The 25,529-nt window shown below is 43.7% G+C and overlaps 1 protein-coding gene across 3 annotated transcripts in view; it reads left to right on the top strand.

Annotated features, from left to right (window-relative positions):
• LOC147013577 (medium-chain acyl-CoA ligase ACSF2, mitochondrial-like) overlaps positions 1-25,297 on the top strand; it is a 91,039-nt gene extending 65,742 nt beyond the window's left edge. For 2 of the 3 annotated variants that reach the window (XM_085855485.1, XM_085855484.1), the window contains exons 12-16: positions 5,581-5,732; positions 14,458-14,599; positions 14,712-14,822; positions 21,564-21,632; positions 24,783-25,297. In XM_085855485.1, coding sequence (XP_085711611.1) covers positions 5,581-5,732; positions 14,458-14,599; positions 14,712-14,822; positions 21,564-21,632; positions 24,783-24,836 — 528 coding nt within the window. In that variant the 3' untranslated portion in view covers positions 24,837-25,297. The remainder of the gene's footprint in view (positions 1-5,580; positions 5,733-14,457; positions 14,600-14,711; positions 14,823-21,563; positions 21,633-24,782) is intronic. The other variant, XM_085855486.1, reaches the window with a different exon arrangement.
• The last annotated feature ends 232 nt before the right edge of the window (positions 25,298-25,529 follow it).

Genomic DNA, 25,529 nt, shown 5'->3' with positions numbered 1-25,529 from the left:
CACATGCGCAGTAGCTCCATGCGCAGATGCTTTTTCACTCCACCACCTTGCGCGCAGATGTTCACTTCTTGCCAGAACCCTCAGAACCCCCGAACGCGCAGACGGCGCTTATAATTATCCCCCCTCTTCAGAGGGGGAGTGGGGGCACCTTCTCGCGACCCTCCCTCTCTCACTGGCTGGTTTTGGCGCTCAAATCTCTCAGTCAGTTTTGGCGAGCAAATCGCTCTCCGTCTCTCTAACTGGCCAGTTTTGGCACGCAAATCGCTCTTTGTCTCTCTCACTGGCCAAAACGGGTGGCAAGCTCCTTGATTGGCCCGGGGGCGTGGTGACGTCACACGGATCCCTTTCCTCCTGTCGCGGGATCTGATTGGCCAGGGCCGAACACTCTATCTGAGGTGATGAGGTTCCTTGTTGGACAAGGGGGCCCGCCCCTGCCCTTCTGGGCGGAGTCTCGATCTGAGGTGAAGGAAATCTCCGCCCCCGTACGTGATCGAACACACGTAGACAATGACGTGAGCAGAGCAAGGGGAAGATGACGCTGGCGTTGGTGGTGTAAAAATAAACGAAACCCAGGTCAAAAAACCAGTAAAGACCAGTAGCTTACTGGTCAACTGGTACCAGTTGAAAACCAGTAGCCAACTGGTACCAGTAAAGCCAGTTGGTTTCTTACTGGTTTTAATATGGAAATTGGAATAGAGTGATATATTACCCAGTTGAAATACAATTGTATTTAACTAACTGGTATCAACTGGGACCAGTACATTGTAACTGGTATCAACTGGGACCAGTACATTGCAACTCGTATCAACTGGAACCAGTAAGACTTTAACTGGTACAAATATGAGCTACTGGTTTTTTCAACTGGGAAATTGGAATTCTGACTGAATTTAACTGGTACCAGTTGAAACCAATAGAGACCAGTTAAAGACCAATTAGAACCAATAGAGACCAGTTGAAAATGTGTACTGGTTTTAACTGGTTTTTCGACCTGGGAAAGAAAACCTGACTATTAAAATAACTCCACAGCGCAGGAACATTTAATTACCCATTAGACTAGGGTCAGGACCCCAACTGGCAACATGTACTTACCGATATAACTGATCGATAGGACCTGTATGTTGAATGCAGTAAACTTCCAAATCCGTAACAGTATTGTGTCCAACCTTCTGTCCAGGCGAGGTCAGGTCGAGGGCTTGTAAAACAATGGCACTTTGAATGGCACAATCATGAACTGTTTGGCCGGCAGACTACAAGCCATGGCGGCATAGTTGGCTGTCGAGCCTTGGAGAGGGGTGGGATGCTGAAGCACGTGGCACTACCCACCAGAAGTGGCAGTCAATGACGGGCCGCCATGTACTGAGGGCCGGCCAAAGAGCACCTGCCATACAGAAGTCTCATATCTCTTCCTCGTCCTGCATGCTTATTATAATAAACATTTGACTCTAAGAAATATCTTCCTGCCTTTTGCCTTCACGTGTAACCAACCACAACATTCAGTTTATGATTTTAGACAATCCATTGGTGATTAGAATAGTAATTTTCAACATCATTATAGCGAATTAAACATCGTTTCAGTCATTTGTGGGGGTTGTACAAACCGCTGGCTCATATCGCTCGTAAGGTGGGCGTCTGACATGACAATTGGTAGTCAGGATTGAGATATACAAACCAAATTTAAATTTATTAATTTCCCCTCAGATAAATTATAAAATCTAAATTTGTGTGCAAAAGTATAATTGGCATTGTGAAATTTTAAATAATTTTATTTTCAAATTTGAGCGCACGTGGGAAGTTGACAAAAATGGTGGACGTCCACAAAATGGAGGATCGTGTGGGACATGCTCGGAGGCAAGCCAATGGAACATTAATGGAACAAATGAGAGACATGAATGGGAAATTAAATGAATGGAGGGCATAAATAGATGGAATGGCGGATTGCTTTGGAAGGATAAAGGAAAATGCCACAGAGATGTGTTTGGTGAGTCCTGGCTTGGACCGACATCACACTGATGTTGTTGTCTCTCTGCACCAGGAAGTGTGGATCACTCTCCATGAGATGAAGTAATTAGAGGAACTAGTGGGACTATAGAGATAGGGAATCCCTGCAGTTTGTGAAGCAACATCTGTGGTGTGTGGGATGGCACTTATGAGTGTATGGTTAGACCCTGCAGGCATCCTTCTGACATGTCCGGGACAGACAAGGGACGACACGACGCCAGCAGGAAGCTGAACCTGAGCCTGTGAGCCGAGTGTTAGAGCTTGCGATATGTGGGGTTGCAGGCGAGCCCGCACAGTGTCAGGGCAAGGCCGGACCTGCGCCGGTGGCCAAGGCTTGACCTACATCAATAAGCGAGACCAAACCTGGCATTTCAGGTCAAGCTGAGACCCGGGGTGTTGGAGGCAAATACTGTGCAGATCAACTTGGTGCCCAAAGTCGTTGACCCACCACACATGGGTTTTTTGTTATTGGCTGCGGGGCAGGGGTCAAAGGAAAATGTTACCGCAATTAAAGAGCCAGGCCAATCTGGGACGGTGTCAGCTTGAGCCCCCATTGTTTTTTTTTTAATGTTTTGCTCTGGTGAAGTAGGAGCAGTGAATTACAAACACTTGGCTGCTCATACCAATGGGGGAAAAGTTGGAGGAGTTGAAGGCTCAAGGCCACAGTGGCTGCAGGGAGAGGTAAGCAGGCCCGAAAATCACAAGGTCTTTACCCACAGCTGGAATTGGAAACACGAGGCCTCACATTATAAAATAAATTTGGAGCACTGCATCTGAGAGATTTGGTCTATGGGCTGCAGAATTCGGACATAGTCGGTTAGTGGGACAGGGCTTGTGGAAAATTACCCCTGGGAAAATGGGAAGTGGCAGACGGCGAGGGAGCTGCACTTGCAGGAAATGGACAAGGAGTCCAACTCCAGGTGTGGTACAATGGGCATGTGTCTAGTAGTATTGTGGGGCATCCCCTATCCATCTGGTTGCCACACGAGCGAAAATCTCAGGCCCGTGGGCAGACCCCGGAGGGGGTTACACCTTTGGGGGATAGAGGTGGTCACTCCCAGGCACCTGTAAGAGTGCGATGAGAGGACCACTTGGGAGAGGTGTTGCAGGGCCACACCTTGGTAGCATCACCATTGAGGGTCACAAAGGTGACTGCCCAGGCATTTGGACCTGAGGTGGTGACTACCTGGGCATTTGGCCTGGCCTGCACAGGAGGTTTTACATGACACAAGCTTACCCTATTCTGCTCGGTTTACAATCACCACCTACTTGGTGCATGTTTTACTATATGACTTACCTCTGACAGGTCCCTGATACAGAAGTAAATGTATGTTACTTGAACACAAGATATTCTTATCGCATTTTATCTATGGATCCCCCCCCCCAACCCCATCCACATAACAATATATCACAACAGCCTCTGTGGCATAATGGTTAAAGCGTCCACTCTGAGTCTGGTAGGTCGACAGTTCGAACCCCGACTAAATCATACCGAAGACTTTAAAAAAAAAAAAAAAATAGTACTTTCTGCTTCATTGCTTGATGCTCAGTATTTAAAAAGGTTAGAACATGACAAACAACCTTAGATTGTTCATAATAGCACAGGCTTTGATGGGGCGAATGGCCTCCTCCTGTGTCAAAGTTCTTTGCAAGGGAACTCATTATTATTATTATTATTATATTATAATATACCCTTTCTATCAGTGGATTTTGTAGACTTGAGGTTGGAATTGTACTTACAGCATTCTCTCAAGGTTAATATTTTTCACATTAAATATGAAATTGTTAAAAAGATGAGAAATGCTATATATATACATGTACATATCTGCTACATTGTGTACGAGAAAATACCACCTGTCACTTTGGAGGGAGTGGCGTGAGGGGGGGGGGGAAGAGGAGGGAGGGGAGAGTGAAGAGTTGAGGGAGTTTCAGGGGGAGCAAGGAGTGAGGGAGTGGGGCAGGAGAGTGAGCAAGGGGAGAAGGAGGAGAGAGGGGGGTGAGAGTGAGCAGGGGAAGTAGGGAGAGTGGGGTGGCGGGGAAATGATTGAGACAAAGACAGAGAGGAGGGGAAGCGAGGATGGTTGCGGGAGGGAGAAAAAGGGCGAGGAAGGGTGGACGCGAGGAGAAGGGAGGGGGGAGGGAGAGTGGAGAGAGAGATTTTGTATACCTTTATTGATACAAACTTAGGAAAAAACAGTTACACATAAACATACAAAACAAGACAGAATAAAAAGGTCAAATACACAGCTAAAATGAAATAATGATAAGATCATTTGATATGAGAGAGAGAGAGAGAGAGAGAGAGAGAGAGAGAGAGAGAGAGAGAGAGAGAGAGAGAGAGAGAGAGAGAGAGAGAGAGAGAGAGAGAGAGAGAGAGAGAGAGAGAGAGAGAGAGAGAGAGAAGGGAAAGGGCGAGGAAGGGTGGGCACTTGGAGAGGGGGGGCCTCCCTTCCTCCAGACTCCCACCCCTTCCCCACAACAGGTGGTGGCTTGTGTGTTTATCAGTTATGAATTGTGAGAAAAACCCCTAGTAAGGTGTATTGTGGTTATAAAAAGAAATGATCCGATAAACTTTTTCACGATAAAACGATAAATGGAGAAGATAACATCACCCCAAGCTCCTAATGAAATGAAATAACATCCTAAATGAAAGCAGATCACACACAAACGGAAAACAATGTGATGCCGTGTTTAAAAAAAGAAAAAAAGACCGTGGGTCCTCACTTTGTTCTTTGATCCATCGACCAGTTATTACAAAGGAGAACAGGATGTATCTCATCCTTTTATATGGAGGGGGAGGGGTAGACAGTGCATGCTTAGCAGAGTGACGGTGCATGCAGAAGTGTGGGGCATGCAAGTGACTTAAAACACACACACACACACACACACACACACACACACACACACACACACACACACACACACACACACACACACACACACACACACACACACACACACACACACACACACACACACACATTATTAAAGATGCACTGTCGAATGGACGAAAGCTTACTCACAAGCTTCCCATCCTTAAGATCACTCATTGTTAAATCCATCCCCATCTCCCTCCCCCACATTGAAAAAGCTTCAACCTCAGAAAATGCTCTGAATAGAACATGGCACATGAAACGAATGAAGGAATGAATGACTTTTCGTCAGCTCTTATGTACTCAGCAGAGTATCATAAAAATTGAAGCGTGAGACACAAATGAGTCTTATATCGGAATAATCGTACATTTTCCCAAAAGTCTCACACACCACAGCTGGTGATGGTCTTCATTTTACTTCATTTGTTATATTGAATATTGCATGGACTTCACCTGTGAAGTTTGGTCTCTGTAAGTAAAAATACAGGATCATGGTTAAAATGTCATTTATTATTTACATCAACGAAAAATTGGTGAATACACAATCTAAAATAAGCCAAGTTGCTTCACCAAAACCACATATTGCATGTGATAAAATTATGCGATTTTCACGTTGGTGATGAATCGAGATGTACGAGTCAATTTATAGTACAAACCAGGAAAATATTTAATACAAATACGATTGAACGTACTAATGTTGTGCTTGTAGGCAAAGGTGGTGGATACAAGCTCAGGTGAGATTCAGCCAATTGAAGTGCCAGGGGAGCTGTGTATTCGTGGATATTGTGTGATGCGTGAGTATTGGGATGATCCGGAGAATACAGCAAATACTATAACCCCTGACAACTGGTTCCATACAGGGTAAGAGATGTATGTAAGTTTACAGAACTCCATGTTGAATAACATGTTTGTGTCATATTTCATAACATGATGTTTTTATTCTTTTTTTCATTTTCAGCTAGTACTATACAGAATTACACTTTCCCCAAAACATATATCGGAGTTTGCCTGATTGGCATTCCCATCTGAACCAATCTGAGTACATGACTCTTACTGCTGGATTCCCAGATTCAAATCCCAGATACTGTGTAAATGTGTCCACTGTATCGAAATTATATGTTATATGTTGTTACGTGCGGCCTCCAAGTTTCAAAACGATTGTTCCTTGAATACTCGAAGGGGTAGTACGGGAGACAATGAAAACGATCACTTTGAACTTTTAAGTCAATTGACGAGCCAGGTGATAACCAGCGACATACAACAGAAGGAACTTTAAAATGCAACTTATTTAAAACCCACTGTTAAAATGTGCAAATATCAATCAGTGATGATGCCATCAAAATTCAGTCAATAATTATTGCATTTCCTGTGCGGAATTTTATAGTCACTGATGAATTATAATTCATCAGTGACTATAAAATTCCGCACAGGAAATGCAAGTCATGGTCAACGCTTGATGAAAGATGCACATATATTTCAATGCAGTTTCAAATACTTCAACAACTCTTTACAAAGACAACTCTACACTCACATTTTAATAATACACCCCCTTTTACCAAGACGTGTGCCATGAATCAAAGTTTTAATCTTGCAGTGTCCGAACGTGCAATTAAACCTTTTGCCGTGTGGCAACAACCATGCAGTTGAAACGAGTATGAACATCTATGGTCGTGCAGAGACAAACCTTGCAGATGAGTGATCAGCTTTGAGTGTAGAGAGTGAGCCCCGCGGGAATTGTCACACAGAGTGGTATCTCACCGCTTCTCCAGCCGAACCGCGAGAAGGCATGAGGAGGGGTGATCGACCTTGACGCGAAGAAGCTGCCGGCGTGAGGTGTTAGCGTTGAGCTGTTTCGCACCCCGAGTGCTTTGTTGGCTCTTCGTGAGCACAACCGATCCGCCAGCAGAAGTGAAGCCGTACACCAGCCAGATGCACAGGATCAATTCCCAGGTAAGTGGTCACTGTGTGCTCAATGCAAAAGCTCACAATACCGTCGCTGCCTGTCTCCCACTGTGTGCCCAGCACTCCGCCATTCCAAGGCTTCATACGCTGCTCGAGCTGGATCTCTGGTTCACCTTCAACATCTCCTCGATGTCGCATCTGCTTTTCGTTCTCCTGAACTCTCGTCGCTTCACCTTTTTATGGCACTCTGGCGAGGTCACTCGAAGCAAGGCGACACACTGTCTGACTCCACAGATTGATCAAAGCTTAACCATTGGTTCAGAATGTTGTTTTTCATACCAAATCTTTCAGCCAGATCGTTCACATTACCATACGAATGAAATGCCCCGATTGACCAAAACATGCAGCCTCAACACCAGTCATCTTCAAAGTTCTGTTGACAATCCATATTGACGTCACGATGCCTGTGTATGAATCCTTTGTCCCACATCTACATCTCATTTAAGTAATTCACTGTAACTCGAGTTGCCTTTATCCCCAAATCATCAGCATCATGTCTTTAACACAAAACTTCACATTTCTAATCACATAGGATTTACTAATCCGTAACAACATATAGATTTTTTTTTTTAAAGAAGAAGAAGGCACTTCCAACCAAAAGTTAAAAAAACAAGATTAACTCCACCAATTTGAGCAAAAAAGCGAGAGCAGACTCGGTCTCAGGAAACGTTTCGCCGGCTTCGCAGCTGGCTTCCTTTGTGCTTGATGTAGCCGGCTGCCGTCACATCAAGCACATATATGAAGGCCCACCGACATATCTCACCTGTGAATGGAGGGAATAGCCAATCAACTCTCACCTCATCAACGAAAACCAAGTGATGAGGATTATATTTTAAAATAATTGACCGCTCCCACACTCCTTGAGTCGAATAAGCTGCACAATGCAACCCAAGAAGACCTACACAAGGTAAGTGCTATGCTGCATCGAACCCTTCCCAGAATTCTTCAACAACCATAAAGACGTTCACACATAGTACACACATGATAATCCCAATGCTACACAGCCCCTCAGTTACCGGACCAGTTTCATCACCTATTGGCGAATCATCAGCGATCGCGTAGACAGCAATGCACACCAATGAGGCTCCCAAACATGTACCGTGTGCAAACGTCAAAAGCAGTCAATATATTTTTTCTATTTTTTCACTTTCCTCACTCATATTATCGAATGCCTGTTCATCATTGCTACAAATTCTTGTATACATCACTTTTGTAAGTACTATAGTTTTCAAATTAGGAGCTTGGAGCAATTTCATGCATTGTACGATATGATTTTCCATGATATACTCTCATGGACTAATTAAAGTATATCATCGAAATATTATTTCGGTTTTGAGGATACAATATTGTCTGGACTAAATAAGTGTCAAAATCTGTTGTAAAATCTGATAATTTAAAGAAATAACAAGTCTTATAAGCAAGCCAATATACCAACTTACTTTAAGCAAGTAAGGCTATGTTCCCTCCTTCTCCACACATACACAAGAAAATGTGAAATTTCTAAAGCATTAAACTTATCTTTTTCTACTGTTTGGAGAATAATATTCAGAGAACAAAATATTTAGGAATGTAACAAAATTAAACGGCTTCATTTATCTATATGATTTAATGTATTCACCGCTCGACCTCGTGCCCTGTCCCCTGAGGGACTGCCAATCCATAGCTTCTGTCAGATCTGTGTCTATATTTTCGGAGGTTTCGCGAGGTGCTCGACAGGGAATCAAAGTAAATCTGGTTTAAAAAAAAACAAAAAAAAAAACGTATGTTCAAAAAAAAGTTATAACATTTGCGCGGACCCTGAACTGATGTGACATGTGACACGTGCACAGACAAGCAGGCATAATGGCAGATTTATTATTATTTCATTAACTGCTGCGTGAGCAGTGAAGACTGGCTTTAAGGATAAAGGGATCCTTTATGGTATGCAACAACAGCGTGGCCAACTGTTCTTCAGCAACCATTCAATTGGAGTGCTTGGATGAGTGCTTAACCCACTTGCCGAGTGCACATTGTCGATGGGGGTGGCTCGCTATGTCATTCTCAACGAATCGTTCACTCACTGTGGATGCTTTTGCCATGCCACATCATTCAGAGCGAGTGGTTCGTGCTCCATTTCCCAAAGCAAGTGGTCCGTGCTCCGTCACCCTGAGTGAGTGGTCCGTGCTCCGTCGCCCTGAGTGAGTGGTTCATTCTCCGTCACCCTGAGTGAGTTTTTCGTGCTCCATCACCCTGAGCGAGTGGTCCGTGCTCTGTCACTCTGAGCGAGTGGTTCGTGCTCCGTCACTCTGAGCGAGTGAGTGCTCCATGCTCCGTCACCCCGAGCGAGTGGTCCATGCTCCGTCACCCCGAGCGAGTGGTCCATGCTCCGTCACCCTGAGTGAGTGGTCCTTTGTCCGTCACCCAGAGCGAGTGGTCAGTGCTCCATCACCCAGAACGAGTGGTCAGTGCTCCATCACGCAGAGCGAGTGGTCCATGCTCTGTCACCCCGAGCGAGTGGTCCATGCTCTGTCACCCCGAGCGAGTGGTCCGTGCTCCGTCACCCCAAGCAAGTGGTCGTGCTCAGTCACCCTGAGCGAGTGCTCTGTCACCCAGAGCGAGTGCTCCATGCTCCTTCACCCTGAGCGAGTGGACCGTGCTCCGTCACCCTGAGTGAGTTGTTGTGAAATAACACCCAATTTCTGAGCCGTTTGCCGTATTAACGTGTTTTCTAAATTATCGAGCTAGAATTTTTTTCCACCCGTCACACGCAGCTGTTTATAAAGATTGATGTTTGTGAACATGTCCCTGAAACGTCTATATAAATGTAACGTTGACTTTCGGTGAAAGCTACTCAAGGTGTTTGGGTTGTGCACAGTACTTGCTGTAGTTGGTTATCACACTCACTCCAACCAGCCCATTCCCGAAAAATTGCCGATATCAGCCAAGCACTAGTGTGTGTGTGTGTGTGTGTGTGTGTGTGTGTGTGTGTGTGTGTGTGTGTGTGTGTGTGTGTGTGTGTGTGTGTGTGTGTGTGTGTGTGTGTGTGTGTGTGTGTGTTCATAAAGCATACCATATTCTCTCTGCCAACTCCCTTCCTCCTCTGTCTCTGTCTCTGGACGTGTCTGGGCAGTGATTATGTGTGGACAGTGATTTATCTCCTGGTGGTATTTGTCTCTGGACATGTCCGGGTGGTGTTTGTCTCGGGACCATGTTTATGGTATGACCGGAAGAAAATGAATTTCAGACATTATTTTGTTTCCATCTTCACTGTTATTCTATGCAGAATCATTTTGATGAAACGGTATGAATAATAATTACCACTCTACCGCACGTCTGCCTTCCCCTCCTCTCACCTTATGCTGTCTTACCTTCCCCCCACCCCTCCTCGCTCCCACACCTCTCCCCTCCACCTCCTCATTCTCTCCCCACACTCTTTCTGTCACCCCCTTTTAGTATCCCCGTCAGCAAAGCAACGGGTGGTATGTACTAGTATATATACACACACCAGCTCATAAACAACAATGGACATTTAATTGTGCCTTTTTGTATGGTATTGCCACATTGAGGGTGGGAAGGAGGGGGTGTTTTCCCCAAGAAGATTGACATAGTTTGGAAGGCCTTGAGTGGTTGAGGCAAGTATTACAACATGGAGCAGTTTCCACATATCTCCATTCATCCTTTCTGTTCAAATCACCCCAATGGATGGTGTCCCATATTCGATTATATTTTAAAAAAAATCTTCAATCTCAACCCAGCATTTGGTATGTTTCAATTAATTCATCCAAATTGTCTTCTTTTTCCATTTAATGACCTCTACATGATCTTAACTGTCCAAATGAGAGCGGCATCCGACCTCATCGTCATCCCCTACTCATGGGCTAATGGAGAAACATGACAAATGAATGTTTGACCATTTTGCTTGTCACATACTCCAACAAACCTATTGAAGAAATTCAGTCATTCAAACTTTCAGGCCTCACGATCAGTCATGATCTTTCTTGGGCAAACCATATATCCAAGTTGACATCTAAAGCAAGCCACTGACTGGGCATCCTCCATCATGCAAAGTATTATCTTGACAAATCTGAACTTGTATTAGCTTACCTGGCATTCATCCACAGCTCAATTGAGTATTGCTCTTCCATTCGAGCTGGTGCTCACACCTTGCACTTCTTGATGTCGTGGAAACCAAGCCCTGTGGAAATCATTGGCGTCTTCTGCGATGAAACGGAGTCTCTGTCCTGTTCCTTTTCGGATTGTAGACAGGTCGGTGGTCTTTCTCTCTCTCTCACCACCTCCTTTTTTTGTCTTGCACCCCCTGCTCTTTCCTTGCTCTGTTTCCTCCATCACCCCCCGCCCCATAATCTCATTCTTCTTCTCCCAAGTGTCCCTCTCTTTTATTCCTCTATCCTGCTGCTGATGTGCCTCCCCCCCACTTATATTATGTTCTTCATGTTCTGTTATGTTACAGTCTATTCTGTGATCTAGCTTTTCTGTGAGCCTCAACCTTGCATTCCAAAACGATGGTGGGTTGGGGGTGGGGGAGACTGGAGGAAATCGGCTTTACAGGACTAACTTGTGACTTTTTATGCAATTCGAGATGTACTAACAAGTGTGCGGCTCAAATAGAGTTTGCACACACACATAAACCCTCACGTCTCGACACATGTTAAATGTCTGCTGCTCCTTTGTACAAATCCTGAGATATCCCCTTGCCCCAATTTTCCATGCACGTTGCAGTATAATTGTTATTGAACATTGGTAATTTCCTTTGTTTAGAATCGTGAAAACATTTAATGAGCAACTTTATGCTGACATATGGATTCGTTAATTACCATATAGAGTGTACGAGGTGCAGTGGAACACGAGAAGCAAGCTTGCCAGCATCAACTCCGCTTTATTGCGCTACCAGAAGTACACTCCTGCCACCCCTAGCGGGCGAGGCATGATATACGAAAACCCAATCACGTGACACAGCACACTCCTCCCCTCGTAAAATGACAAGTCAAATGATGAAAGGACAATCATAACATGACCACCTAAAACCCATCAACACTCATAATCCTCCAAGTACCGCGGCCGCACCCTGACCCGCCTCGGACGGGCAGCGCCGCCAGACAGTCCAGGCTCAGACGCCTCCCGGCTCGGTCGAGGTGACACCCTCGCCGGACTCTCGCCCTCCGTAACACCAACCGCCCCCGACCGCCCAGCCTGCCCGACGTCCCCGGGTAGGACAGCATCAGGCGAAGACCCCCTGGGCGTCGGCACAACCGGCCCTGACGATACAACGTCAGGTGCCGGCGACATTACAGGTGGGGGTCCCACATCGTTCGGCCCGGGGAGGTGCGGGGGGGGGGGGGGGTGACGCTGAACAGCGATCATGCATTTGGTCCACGTGCCGCTTCCACACATCCCCACCATCAGTCCGCACCATGCAATTCGCCGGCCCCAGCACCACAGAGACCACCGCCGGCACCCATTTGGAACCGTGGAAATAATTGCGCAACATTACCCGCTGTCCCACATCGAAGCCGCACAGCCGCGTCGGACGCGACATCGCCCCACTCCCTGACCCTCCAGGTCGCAGCAAATCCAGTCTGGACCGCAATGCCCGTCCATAGAGACGAATGGCAGGCGAATCACCCGTGACAGGATAAACTGCGTTCCTGTAATGGAGCAAAAACACATCGACCACCGTCTGCACAGGTGCAACACCCCCCTGTGCAAAGCCCGTTTCAACATCTTAACAAACGTCTCAGCTTGGCCATTCGTCTCAGGATGATATGGTGCTGACCTTAGATGTCGAATACCATTTTGGCGCATAAACTCATCAAATGCACCCGCGATGAACTGCGGACCATTATCAGAGACCAGGATCTCCGGTAACCCTTTATTAGCAAAGATCGTCCGCAGTTTCTCTACTGTAATGTTTGCTGATGTATGCTGCATTACTACAACCTCCGGCCATTTAGAGAATGCATCGATCACAATCAAAAACATTTTGCCATTAACCGGCCCCGCAAAATCTACATGGACCCTCTGCCAGGCCCTGGCTGGTGCAGGCCATAGTCCCGAAGCTCGACGCGGGTTATCAGCATCTGTTTGGCACGTGGCGCAACGCTTAACCAAATGCTCAATGTCTTTGTCAAATCCCGGCCACCACAACAGGCTACGAGCAAGACTCTTGGTCTTCACGATGCCAAGGTGACTGACATGCAGTTCTTCCAAACACCGCTGCCTGAACTTCGGTGGAATCACCGTCCTCATTCCCCACATAACGCACCGTTGGACCAACGACAGCTCCGATGCACGTGACATGAAAGGTTGAAATGCCGGTGTCGAAGGCAGATCGCTCCAATTCCCCGTAGAAATCGCCTGGACGACACGGGCGAGCACGGGATCATGAGCCGATTCCACCGCGACCTGTTTGGCCGTGATCGGCCCGCTTTGGACCTGGCCCAGCGCGAACACATCAACCCGGTCGGCCAACTCAGACGCAGCTGGACCCTCCGCACACGGCAAGCGTGAGAGCCCATCGCAGTTAGCATGCTTCTCAGTGCTTCGGAACTGAATATCATAATCGTAAGCACCCAGAAACAGACACCACCGTTGTGTTCGCACGGCCGCTACCACCGGCACCCCGCGTTCGGGTCTCAGGATGAATTGAAGCGGTTTGTGATCCGTCTGCAAAGTGAAATGCCGCCCCAGCAGGTATTGATGAAACCTCCGCACACCCCAGACGAGGCTGAGAGCCTTACGCTCGATCTGGGCATATCTGCGCTCTGCTGTGGACAGGGTCCGGGATGCAAAACAAACAGGCCGCTCGGAACCATCGTCCATCCTGTGGGAGAGCACTGCCCCGATGCCATATGCAGAGCTGTCGCATGCCAATAGGAGCGGACGCGCAGGCTCGTAGTGCACGAGGACCGTATCCTCTGTGAGCAGCCGCTTGACGCGGTCGAACGACGCCTGGTGTGCAGGCCCCCAAGCCCAGCGCTCGTCCTTCCTGAGCAACCGTGTTAACGGCGCAAGTTGTGAGCTGAGCCCACGCACGAACCTTTGGTAATACTGGGCCATACCAATTTGTTAGAATTCCCTGAGAGCTGAGTCCCTGAGAATACTGTTTGGCTTATCGAGATTTTTCTCATCACATGTTCTTCCTATTTTTTTTTTTTTTTTTTTTTTTTTTTGTATACCTTGGTCGAGGCTCGTATGAGAGCTAACACACAACTCACAGCAAGGAGGCATGAGACAAGAGGGGCGGGAGTGGAAGGGACAAAACATTGGGGAACAGACACAGGTGAACTGTGGAAGGGAGAGGGATGGGGATGGGACGGGGAACATGGCGAGGGGAAGATGGACATTAAAGGGACTTTCAGGAAGGAAAGCAGGAGAATTGAAGGAAGTGGGCTTGGGTGGATTATCGGGGGTAGAAAAGATCGAGGATTTGGATGGGGGAAGATAAGAGGTGGTGGTGAACAGCTGTTTTGAAAGCCTGAAGGGAAGAATGGGAAAGAATAGAGTGAGGAAGTTTATTCCAAAGGCGGGAAAAAAGAGGAATGAAAGAGTGAAGATGAGCAGTGGTTCAGAACCCTATTGGGTCAGAACCAAGCGTAAATGTAAATAGCTGCTCTCCCTGCCACAGAGACATCGCCATTTTGGATGCCTTTGGTTACTGCAGCATCGTTGGGCGCTCCAAAGAAATGCTCATTCGTGGTGGAGAGAATATCTATCCAGCTGAGATTGAGAAGATCCTATACTTGCATCCAGATATCATTGAGGCACACGTAAGGATGGATTTATTGAACTTCATGCAAGATAACTGATATATCGATGGAACTACGAGAAAGTTATTTTGAGTGAACTGGGGACAGTTCTGTTTTGTTCGTTTTTGCTCAGGTTGTCGGCGCACACGATTACCGACTTGGGGAGGAGGTGTGTGCGGTGGTGAAATGTAAAGCAGGAAAAAGCATCTCTGAAGAAGAGATACAGGAATTCTGCAAGGGAAAGGCATGTTACAAGCAGAGAGAGTATTTGTTTTCTTTCAGACAACGAGAGAGTTCATAGAATACGATAACCCGTGCAGTGTAATGGTGTATACAGGAGGGCCTTGCAGTTTGTGAGGGGGAGTTACATTCTTGAAAATGCTTTTGGCTGAGGAATATCCATGTGAACCGCAAATATGCAAACTTAGGGGGTAATGGGGAAAATTGGGTTTGGGACTTCAACTTTAAAATTTGTCCACATTGCGCCCTTATTTAACAAGTTTGTGCATCGTTTTGTGTGTGTTTATTTTCATGAATAAAATGGTTATCAAGAACAAGAAATAAGGTTTATTTTCTCGTGTTTTTAAGACCATGAAACTGACTTGTAACAATAATAATGATAAACTTTATTCAATAATGCGATGGTGATGTTGATGAAGGCGACGTTAAAGACAAGTTAATGGAGATGATAATGTCAGGGAGATTGAGGGGGTTATTGGGTTAATGGCCCATGTTAATTAGGTGAATAAATGTGGAAAATAATTCACCAACCCACGATTATTCAGGCACATTGACCGCAATGCGCAAACCTTGAATCAAAACTTCATTGCGATCGAGTGAATCCAGGAAAGAGAAACCCATGAATGGCAAGGCCATCCTGTACTTCAATTTTTTTTTATAAAATGATGATTTTAAAGATCATTTTAAAAAATCTGGAAGTTTAGAGCAACTGAAGCAGCCTTATACGCAGTCAATTTAAATACGTTGTTCCTCCATCACAAATGAATGGTCATAAATGGATAAGATGGACGAACGGACATGAACCAGTTACTAAACCCCACCTTTCGCTTCTTGTGCACAGGGTAATAATAACAACTGATTATTATGTTGATGATGATGCAGAAACAATAAGTTAATAAATGATCAAATACTGCCATTATTTTTCTCGACAAAGAAAAATGAAGCTGTCTATTTCACTAAAATTGTCAATACAATCCTGAAACATTTAAAAGAAAAGAACAAATAACCATAATTTGTTTCCGAATGATAATGTTTCCGATGAAAAGAATACTCAAGGTATCATGTCATACTATGTATAATTACCCCATGCATAAAGAGAAAGGTGGGGTGAAGCAATTGGTTCACCGTCTGTCTGTCTGTCTGCCTGCCTGTCCATAGATGTCACGATGATGGAGGACCTATTTAATTGCAAGTCAATTTTATATTCTGAATAGTGTAGAACACTAATCGGAACTTGAACTCGCAGTTTAGCAGTACTCTGGCCAATTGGATGGAATCTCATCCCGAGCACACATGTGCACAGAGTAAGGTAATTTGGCAGTGAAACAAAACTGAAATCATTCCACACTGGAAACTTATTGGTTCACGAGTCAGTAAGTGACCACTATATTCGTTATGGGTGTCTGTCTGTCTGTCTGTCTGTCTGTCTGTCTGTCCCGAGCATAGCTCCGTGGGTTTTGATCCGATCCTGATAAAATTTGGGTGGGAGGTTTATATCATGATCTAGTTGTGTTTTCCTGAGAATGGGTGTGTTGCGTTCATTATAGGTGGAGCCACGCCCAAAAACGTGTTTTTAGGGGGTATCCGATTTCAAGTTACATCTTCTCCGAGGGGGTTTGTCGAATCTGGCAGGAGTTTCGGTATTTGTTTAGCCCAATGGCACATGCATAGCCCCACGGAGCTCGATTTTTTTTTCATTTTCGTCCCAAGGTCAAGGTCACAAGGTCACAAACTAAGAAAATGTCAAAAAAATCAATAAATTGGGCATCGAGCTCCATGGGTTTTCAACTGTTTCGAATGAAAGTTGGTATGCAAGTAGTGCTCTTCGAGTACTACAACTTTCATCATTTACGTTTTTCCCGATTCTCGCCAGTTTATTCGTGGCGTCCCCTCGAAGGTCAAAAAATAAAAAAGGCGAACCGTGTACATTGCTCGTGAACCATCGCCGTCTCCAGACTTGTTTTTACAGCTGTCTTAAAGGATACAAACAACACACGAAAAACTAAGTTAACTTGTTAAATACGGTGGTGTAAATGATGCATCGAGAGAGGTAAATTTCCGAAATATATATATATATATATATATATATATATATATATATATATATATATATATATATATATATATATATATATATATATTATTCACCCTTTAATACCTTTTTTATTTTATTTCAATTGAATTATATATTTGAACACTTTAGAACATAAACAAGTCTGGAGAGGGCAATGGCTCACAAGCGGTATTTGACGATGTAGATTGTTTCGGAAGTCAAGGATGAGGCAATGTGATAATTTTTGGCCAAGTTATAAAAATGATCAACATGATGTGGTACGAGTGACAGGTTATTAGCTGCAAAATGTCGAAAACCCGGTTTTCGTTCAACAACTTTCAAAAGTTGACCTTTACATAACCTTTAAAGGTCACAAAACAAATGTTGTGGACATTAAAATAAGGAAACAGGATACGTGCTTTAGCTTATTGGAGTTAGTTCGTCGAAGAAGGTCGAAAACCCGGTTCGATTCCCACAACTTTAAAAATTTGTCCTTTGTGAACTTTAAAGGTCAAATGTCAAGGATTATGACCTTTGGTGCAAAACTTCCTCTGGAACATTCCAAGAACAACATAACGTCATATAGGCTCTATGGCATTTCACACTCCTCGGATTATCCATACTTTGATGAAATCGGTGTAAAAACAAACTTGAAGGGGGCGCCACGGGCAAGGTGTTTGAGATAGAGCAAAATGGTTTCAAGACTTTAGGTGGGGAATGACCTCAAGATTATGCATAAAAAATATTGTCATCCAAGCTCTCAAAGTTTGGGCGGTCATATGATTTTTATGTCAAAATTCGCAATTTTCTAAGTTCGTGACCTTGTGACCTTGACCTTGGGACGCAAATGAAAATCGAGCTCCGTGGGGCGATGCAGGTGCGATTGGGCTAACTAAATACCGAAACTCTTGCCAGATTCGACAAACCCCCTCGGAGAAGACGCAACTTGAAATCGGCTACCCCCTAAAACACGTTTTTTGGGTGTGGCTCCGCCTATAGTGGGCGCACCACGCCCATTCTCAGGAAAACACAACTAGATCATGATATAAACCTCCCACCAAAATTTTATCAGTATCGGATCAAAACCCACGGAGCTATGCTCGGGGCAGACAGACAGACAGACAAGCCGGTAGGTGGACATGGGTAGTCGACTACCCAATAGAACCTGAAGCGATGGGCCCGTTCGATGGGGAATGACCTGAGGATTAAGCACAAGAAAATTCATGATTCGAGCTTCAAGGGTTAATGATGCAGATTGTTTTTTCCTTAAAATACCCCCATATTTAGAGGTTTTTCGGCCGTTGCTAGGCAACGGAGGGGTCCATAGCAACGGTTCTTTCTCACACATAACTAGGACATACCATGAACCTACCATACCAGTTTCATGTATATCTGACTCAGTCTCTGAGATATAACGAACTTCATTTTTTTAGTTTTCGACCAGGGTTCATTCAAAGTCTATCTTCTCCGACAGTTTTCATAGGATCCGGCTGGAAATTTTTGACAATATGGCTGAATGTACTGCCTACAATTGCTCATGGCCCGATTTTTGATTTTCGAAAAAATAAATTTTTTTATGATTTTTCAAAAAATTAAAACTTCCGTTGCCTGGCAACGGTGGTGTCCATAGCAACGGTTCTCATTTGCACACAACTAGGTCATGGTATTAACCTACCAACCAAGTTTCATCGAAATCGCCATTGTATAAACGGAGCACTGGATCGAACAGAGGGACAGACAAACATATCGACGGAAAAAGTGATAATAAGTGTAGAAAAAAAAAATCTCAAAAGTTTTTTTTGGGAGATATTTTTTTCGACTGGATCGACTACCCAACATATCGACGGAAATACTGATAATAAGGGTAAAAAAAAAAATCAATTTTTTTTTGACATTTTTTTTGACGAGATCGACTACCCAACAGACAGACAGACACACACCCATAACGAATATAGTGGTCACTTACTGACTCGTGAACCAACAAGTCTGGAGACGGCGATGGTTCACGAGCAATGTACGCGGTTCGCCTTTTTTATTTCTTGACCTTCGAGGGGACGCCACGGGCAAACTTTCGGGAATCGGGAAAAAACGTAAATGATGAAAGTTGTAGTACTCAAAGAGCACTACTTGTATACCAACTTTCATTCGAAACAGTTGAAAACCCTTGGAGCTCGATGCCAAATTTATTGATTTTTTTGACATTTTCTAAGTTTGTGACCTTATGACCTTGACCTTGGGACGAAAATGAAAAATCGAGCTCCGTGGGGCTATGCAGGTGCCATTGGACTAACCAAATACCGAAACTCCTGCCAGATTCGACAAACCCCCTCGGAGAAGATGTAACTTGAAATCGGCTACCCCCTAAAAACACGTTTTTTGGGCGTGGCTCCACCCATAATGGACGCAGCACGCCCATTCTCAGGAAAACACAACTCGATCATGATATAAACCTCCCACCCAAATTTTATCAGGATCGAATCAAAACCCACGGAGCTATGCTCGGGACAGACAGACAGACAGACAGACAGACACACACCCATAACGAATATAGTGGTCACTTATTGACTCGTGAACCAATTATCTTGTTGACGCTTCCCCACACCTCCAGTTTAGCAGTACTTGAACAAAATATTACGCCATCTTGACCAATCTGTCGCTCCCACTCAGCGTTGGGGAATATCGAGATTCAGACAAAATCGCAGCTTCAAGGAAATGTAGATCATACTCGGAAATGCAAGGCAAGAGTTCTAAAAGAGTCTTCCCATGTCCTTTTTGTCAAGACTGCGTGGGGTAAGATGTTCCATGAACTCTCTCGTTTGAGAATTGTTTGTTTATTTGTGGATTTGTTTGTATGACTTGTATGCATTCTTAAGCTGCTGGACGGAATGAGTTGAAAACCTGTGCTTGTACTCACATGGTGCCCAGGGAGGTTTTGGGAAGAATAAAGAAAAATTCAGTCCTGACGGATCAGGGTGGGGAGGACCCAAATTCTCTCGAGGTAAATGTGCATCGTATAGTGCCACCTGGTGGAAGTCAGTGGTACAAGTCATGTCATAACCAGAGAGTTGGTGTCACAGCCACCCAATGCTCACCTGTTTATACATTTATCGTTTTTAAAAGGCGAGTCTAATAATATTTTTTATAAAGCATTGCAGTGAGGTCTGATCCAAATAATTTTAAAGCAATATATGTATTTGTATATTGTAATCAGTAAAAAATAGTGTGGTAGATAAAAAAATGAGAAAGGAAATAACTTGCACCAAAACTTTAACATTTTCACGCTCACGCTTACGCTGACGCTCACGCCGGGGGTATCGCTTTAGTGGGGCAGATAACAGCAATTTTTGAGAGGAATCGTGCAAATGATGATTCAAGCATCAAATTTGGCACATTTGTTCTCCAGGGGATTCAAATCAAATCTGCCTGATTGGCCATTTGAAAATCCAAATTTTGAAAAATTTGAAGAAAAAAAAAAACTTCAAAAAAGTCAAGATCACGAATCAATGTTGGATGCTGGCTGAGATTGGTAAATGTTTCAGAAACACCATCAAAGACGTTCCAAGTCTGCCATGCAGTTTTCTTCCCTTTACCGCGGAAGGCAGACACAACGTCACATCCAGTGACCGCATGGAAGTATGGGATCCCTCTCGCTTTCTCAGGCCCTATTGCAGAAACTACCTCATGGACTGGAATCCATCGCACCTTGGCTCCTTCGCCAAAGGGAATCCACATGTTCTCAAGACCTATTTCCTGTAAGGATGGCAGTACAGATATTGCTATGACGAGTACGTCCCTGTCATTAGCCTTAATGATAATGGACTTGCTACCATCCGTCGTTTCATCCCTGGGGTGTACAAATATTCGAGTGTCAGCTTCCTCATGCCAACATGGAGACACAGCATCCAGTAACTTCCATGTGTTGCTCATGGCATCTTCTCCTTTTGTGACAATGACTGTGCTTGTCGTCTGTGCTTCACACATCTTTTCCGCAAGGAAGTGAAACAGCTCAGTCTTGTTGCTGTCATCCCGAAGAAAGCTTCTCCAGCTACTTGGGGTATTACTGGTTCCTGTCACTCTTCTGATTCCTTGCCCCCTTTTCGACCTTGCCTCGCACTTCAGACTTGACTTCTTGTACACATCAAACACTACGTCCACCCTCTCGTACCTGGCACCATAGGATTCCACCTTTGGGATGATGTCTTCTTTAGCATAGTCATCAAATATCTTTGAAGTGCGTGGAGGTTGGGCATTGATAAGTGCCGAGCCATCAATGATGACTGCATCTCCCCTTGGTTCTCTGTCTGGGATGTTCACTTGCGCTTCAAGAATTTCAGCCAGCTGACTTCAAATTTTTTTGAAGTTTTTTTTTTTTTTTTTTCAAAATTTGGATTTCCAAATGGCCAATCGGGCAGATTTGATCAGAAAGCCCTGCAGAACAGAAAAGCCAAATTTGATGCTTGTATCATAATTTGCACGATTTTTCTACGATCTACTGCACTATATAGCTCGATGTTCTTCGAACAGGCAAGCTAAAGATGGTGGAATTAACCCATCACCCATCTCCAAAGATTGTTCTTTCCAAGTAGCAGTAATTTTTCATTTAATATTGATTCTGTGAAATGATCATTCACTGTCATTCACCAAAGTTTTATGACCAAAGTTGTTTTTGTTACTTATTTTTTCGTGTTGCAGATGGCACGTTACAAGATTCCCAAATATGTGGTCTTCATGGAAAGCTTCCCCACTACTGCCACAGGAAAGGTATTATAAATGTTCCCCCCACCCTCCAACCCCTTGCACCATCCTCTGTATTCCTCCAATTCTCAATCATAAATAAACAATGACTTGCATCTGGTTTTAACAGCAAAATATGCACTTGCAAATTCAACAAGCACTGGCAAGCCCGTGGGTCCGAGGCTCACTCTTTGTTGTGTTTGTAGCTTTAATTTCTTTATTTTGGAATTCTAAGATCAGGTAAACAGTAAAGAATAACATTCATTGTACTGGCATCACTTTCCAGGAGCAAATCACTGTGCACTTAAAGCCTCACACAACCAATCAACAGTGTCTCACGACTTGTCGCCAAGCCACACAAAGCATAGTTACCCTCGCCAAAGGAGAGGGTATTGCATTTGGGTCCGTTTGTTTGTCTGCTTGTCTGTCTGTCTCTGTCTGTCTGTCTGTATGCACAGAACTTTCATGTTTTTCTCCACAACTGCATGTCAGATTGAGACGAAAATTTCACCATTGGTGTGGACGACTCTTAGAATGTTTCAATAATTATGACATGAGTCACATGGTGTGGTAGCCATATTGGAAAAATGGAAAAACTTTGCACCTCTGTACCTCTGAAACCACACCAAGGAAAAAATTGAAACTTGATACGAAGCAACGAATCCTCATGGGGAATGAGTGCTTTTTTATTGAGGTCATCGGTGCTTCGTTAAGACGTCATAATTATATATTTAGATCGCCACATCCGATCAGTATGAAAATTTTGAGGGTCATCTCGGGATAAAATGGTCCACAGAAAAAAAAATTGATGACATCATCGGTCACGTGATTCGGCGGCCATATTGTTTTAAGCAATATGTAAACTTTACACGTGTGACCGCCTGTCCATGAGGAACAAAACGTTCACACATGTTATGTCATAGGTCACATGGTTTGGTAGCCATATTGGATTTACCCTCAAATCTATAAAAATACACCACTCAAAAGAGTCCTGGCGAGGGTCTGCATTGTCAGATTCTCGTTTTCTTGTTCACATTTGCTTTGTGATCGTATTTATTGATGTGATTAATGAAAATGCTTTTGTAAAAATGTTTTTTGTTTGGCTCTGCACTGTCTGGGTCCTTGGCCACTACTATAATACCACGGCTGAAATACCCGGCGTTTCCCAGGGCAAATCGATGCAATACTCTTTGTGTTGTTGACAACAAATCGCTCCAGCCTCAACATACGATCTTCATAAAACATATTACTCGATCGCTCCCAGGGAAAAAACGCAGTACAAGCAACATACTCACTCGAGGCCTGAACACAGAGGTGTTACAATAAACCTGTGCAAAGCAAGCTTTTTAATAGCAGGCACATGTGTAAACACTATAATAATTCAACTTGTGTTGACAACAAATGGCAACAACCTCAACACACGACCTTCACAACACAAATTACTCGATCGCTCCTGGGGGAAAAAAATGCAGGTAGTATATAAGCAGAAGACCAATCGAGGCCTGAAGGCCAATTATCTGGTTTTATCTGGGGTCTTTTTTTTAGAAGGGCACATAAACATAAACAAATATGTTACACATAAACAAACTAGAAGGGCACTTGGGAGAGAGCATACCTCTGCCACGTAATGTCTGATCCACGAGAACATATTGGGCCCAATACATTTTTGAAATATCATGCTATATAATCATTTTTGGCCCGACCTCTCAATGGTGAAGAATCACTATAATAGTTAAATAATTATCGTATCCAGATCTGGAATCGGATCTTCACCAAAATCGAATCAATTTGTCATGGTCAGACACCCAACCTTTTCACCAAGTTTCATCCGAATCCATCCAGAACTCTTTGAGATATTGTGCTATATATTAGTTTAGTCCTATCTCTCAACAGTGAAGAATCACTTTTTAAAAATCAGATCTGGATCCAGATTTGGATCCTCACCAGAATTAAATCAAGTCTTCCTTGTCATACACCCAATGTGAGCACAAAGTTTCGGCTGAATCTGTCCACAAGTTTGAGATATCTTGCTTTGTATCATTTTGAGCTCCTATCTCTCAATGGTGAAGAATCGCTCAAAAAATTCTCATCATCGGATCCAGATCCAAATTTTCACCAAAATCGAATCATTTTGTCCTTGTCACACACCCAACCTGTCCACAAAATTTCATCTGGATCCATCCACAACTTTTTGAGATATCCTGTGCACACAGAGATGGACAGACAGACAGACAGACAGACAGACAGGAGTGAAAACATAACCTCCACCTTCAGTGGTGGAGGTAACAAACTTTCTTCCTTATATATTAAATATCAGAGTATCCACTCTCTGGGTCGGTCAAGTTTGCACATTACTTGCTGAAAAAAAGTAAACAGTAGTCTGTGTTTTGCAAGAAGATGATAGATGTTTGTGCAGTGTGCGCTTAAATGGTTGGAGATGGTCGAAAGAGTACGTTCCAAAAGTAGTTAGTGTCCAAGGGGTCAAAATGGTCAAATCTCTCAACCTTGTGAAAAGGATCTAAAAGGTACAAGTGGTCTAAAGCTCGAAATGGTCAAGGGTCCAAGCTGCCTAAACTGTCTGAAGGGTGTAAGGCATCTTAAGGGTCTTATGTGTCTTGACGAGCTTCAAGGTCTTTTCGGGTCTTAAGGGTGAAAAGGTTTAAAAGGTACATTACAATAGTATGTAATTAATAGACTACGTGAAGTCAGGGTGACACTGATATTCAAACAGTATGTGATTAATAGAAATATAGTCACATGGCTTCACAGACACATGGGGTCTTAAGGATATTTAAAGGGTCTTCAAAATCTTAAATGATTTTGGATTTTGAGATTTTGGAGCCACTTGGATTACGGGTTTCCTGGGTCAAAACGAAGATCCAAGCAATTACAATGATTCCAATGGAAGGAAGCGACATTCTCTCGGGTATCGCATCCGTACCATAAGGATTTGTTTTTAATGGGATTTTAAAATCGGGTTTTCTGGTTCAAAACTAAGCTGTTGGTGTATCCCCACCCTCTTTGTCATGTTCTTTTTTCCTGTTATGCGTGGTCCTTTCATTATATCCGGCACTAAAAGTTCTTCATGAATTGTGTAACATTATTAGGATAGTGGAAAATAAATATTTTCTTTGTCTGCGTCACCTCTCAAATCCTGTGTTGCACCTTATTCTACAGATTCAGAAACATCACTTGAAAGATGATGTGAACAAGTTGTTGGGTTTGAAGTGAAGCTGCAAATACTTCTGTGACCTTGATTACAATATCTATATGTGCAATTCCCTGAGATCAAGATTGAACTCCTTCCTGCCCGTCTCCGCCATCATGCGGTGACACATACGTGCCTCATTCACACTGCAAGGTCTTGTATTCAAAAGGGTTTAATCATCGAGGTATTTCAAGCGATGAGTGGAACTGATCATTTTGATTTCTTCATACAGATATACAGTTCTATGAGAGTTACAGAAAAAAAATTGAACCATAATCTAAAAAAAAAAACGAATTAATGAACCATAATATAAATAGGGTGTTTCAAAAGTAACGGTGCACTGAACGAAATACTTGTTTCATACGTTTGTAAATGTCAAAATTAAAATGTATCCTTGTTTACTTGCAGGGAACATTGACTTGCTCAAGTGAGATACCCACAATATCTGTTTTATTTGACAATAAATAATTTTCTTTGAAAAACATCCTTTTGCCGAAGAGTTGTTGAGTTTCCACTGCACTGTTTTGAAACACTGTGTATGTAGGCTCATGGGGCATGCTTACAGATTGAAAGCAGTAGTTCACTTGCATCCTACATGCAGACATTATATATATATATATATATATATATATATATATATATATATATATATATATATATATATATATATATCCGTATGATGATTGGATTGTGAAAGAGTATCATGGTCGGAGTAT

This window comes from Eptatretus burgeri, chromosome 14 (genome assembly GCF_056783735.1).
Source record: "Eptatretus burgeri isolate ZD-2024b chromosome 14, Ebu_testis_v1, whole genome shotgun sequence".
NCBI lineage: Eukaryota > Metazoa > Chordata > Myxini > Myxiniformes > Myxinidae > Eptatretus > Eptatretus burgeri.
Note: the sequence above shows the minus strand (reverse complement) of the source record. Positions and strands in the feature narration are given on the sequence as shown.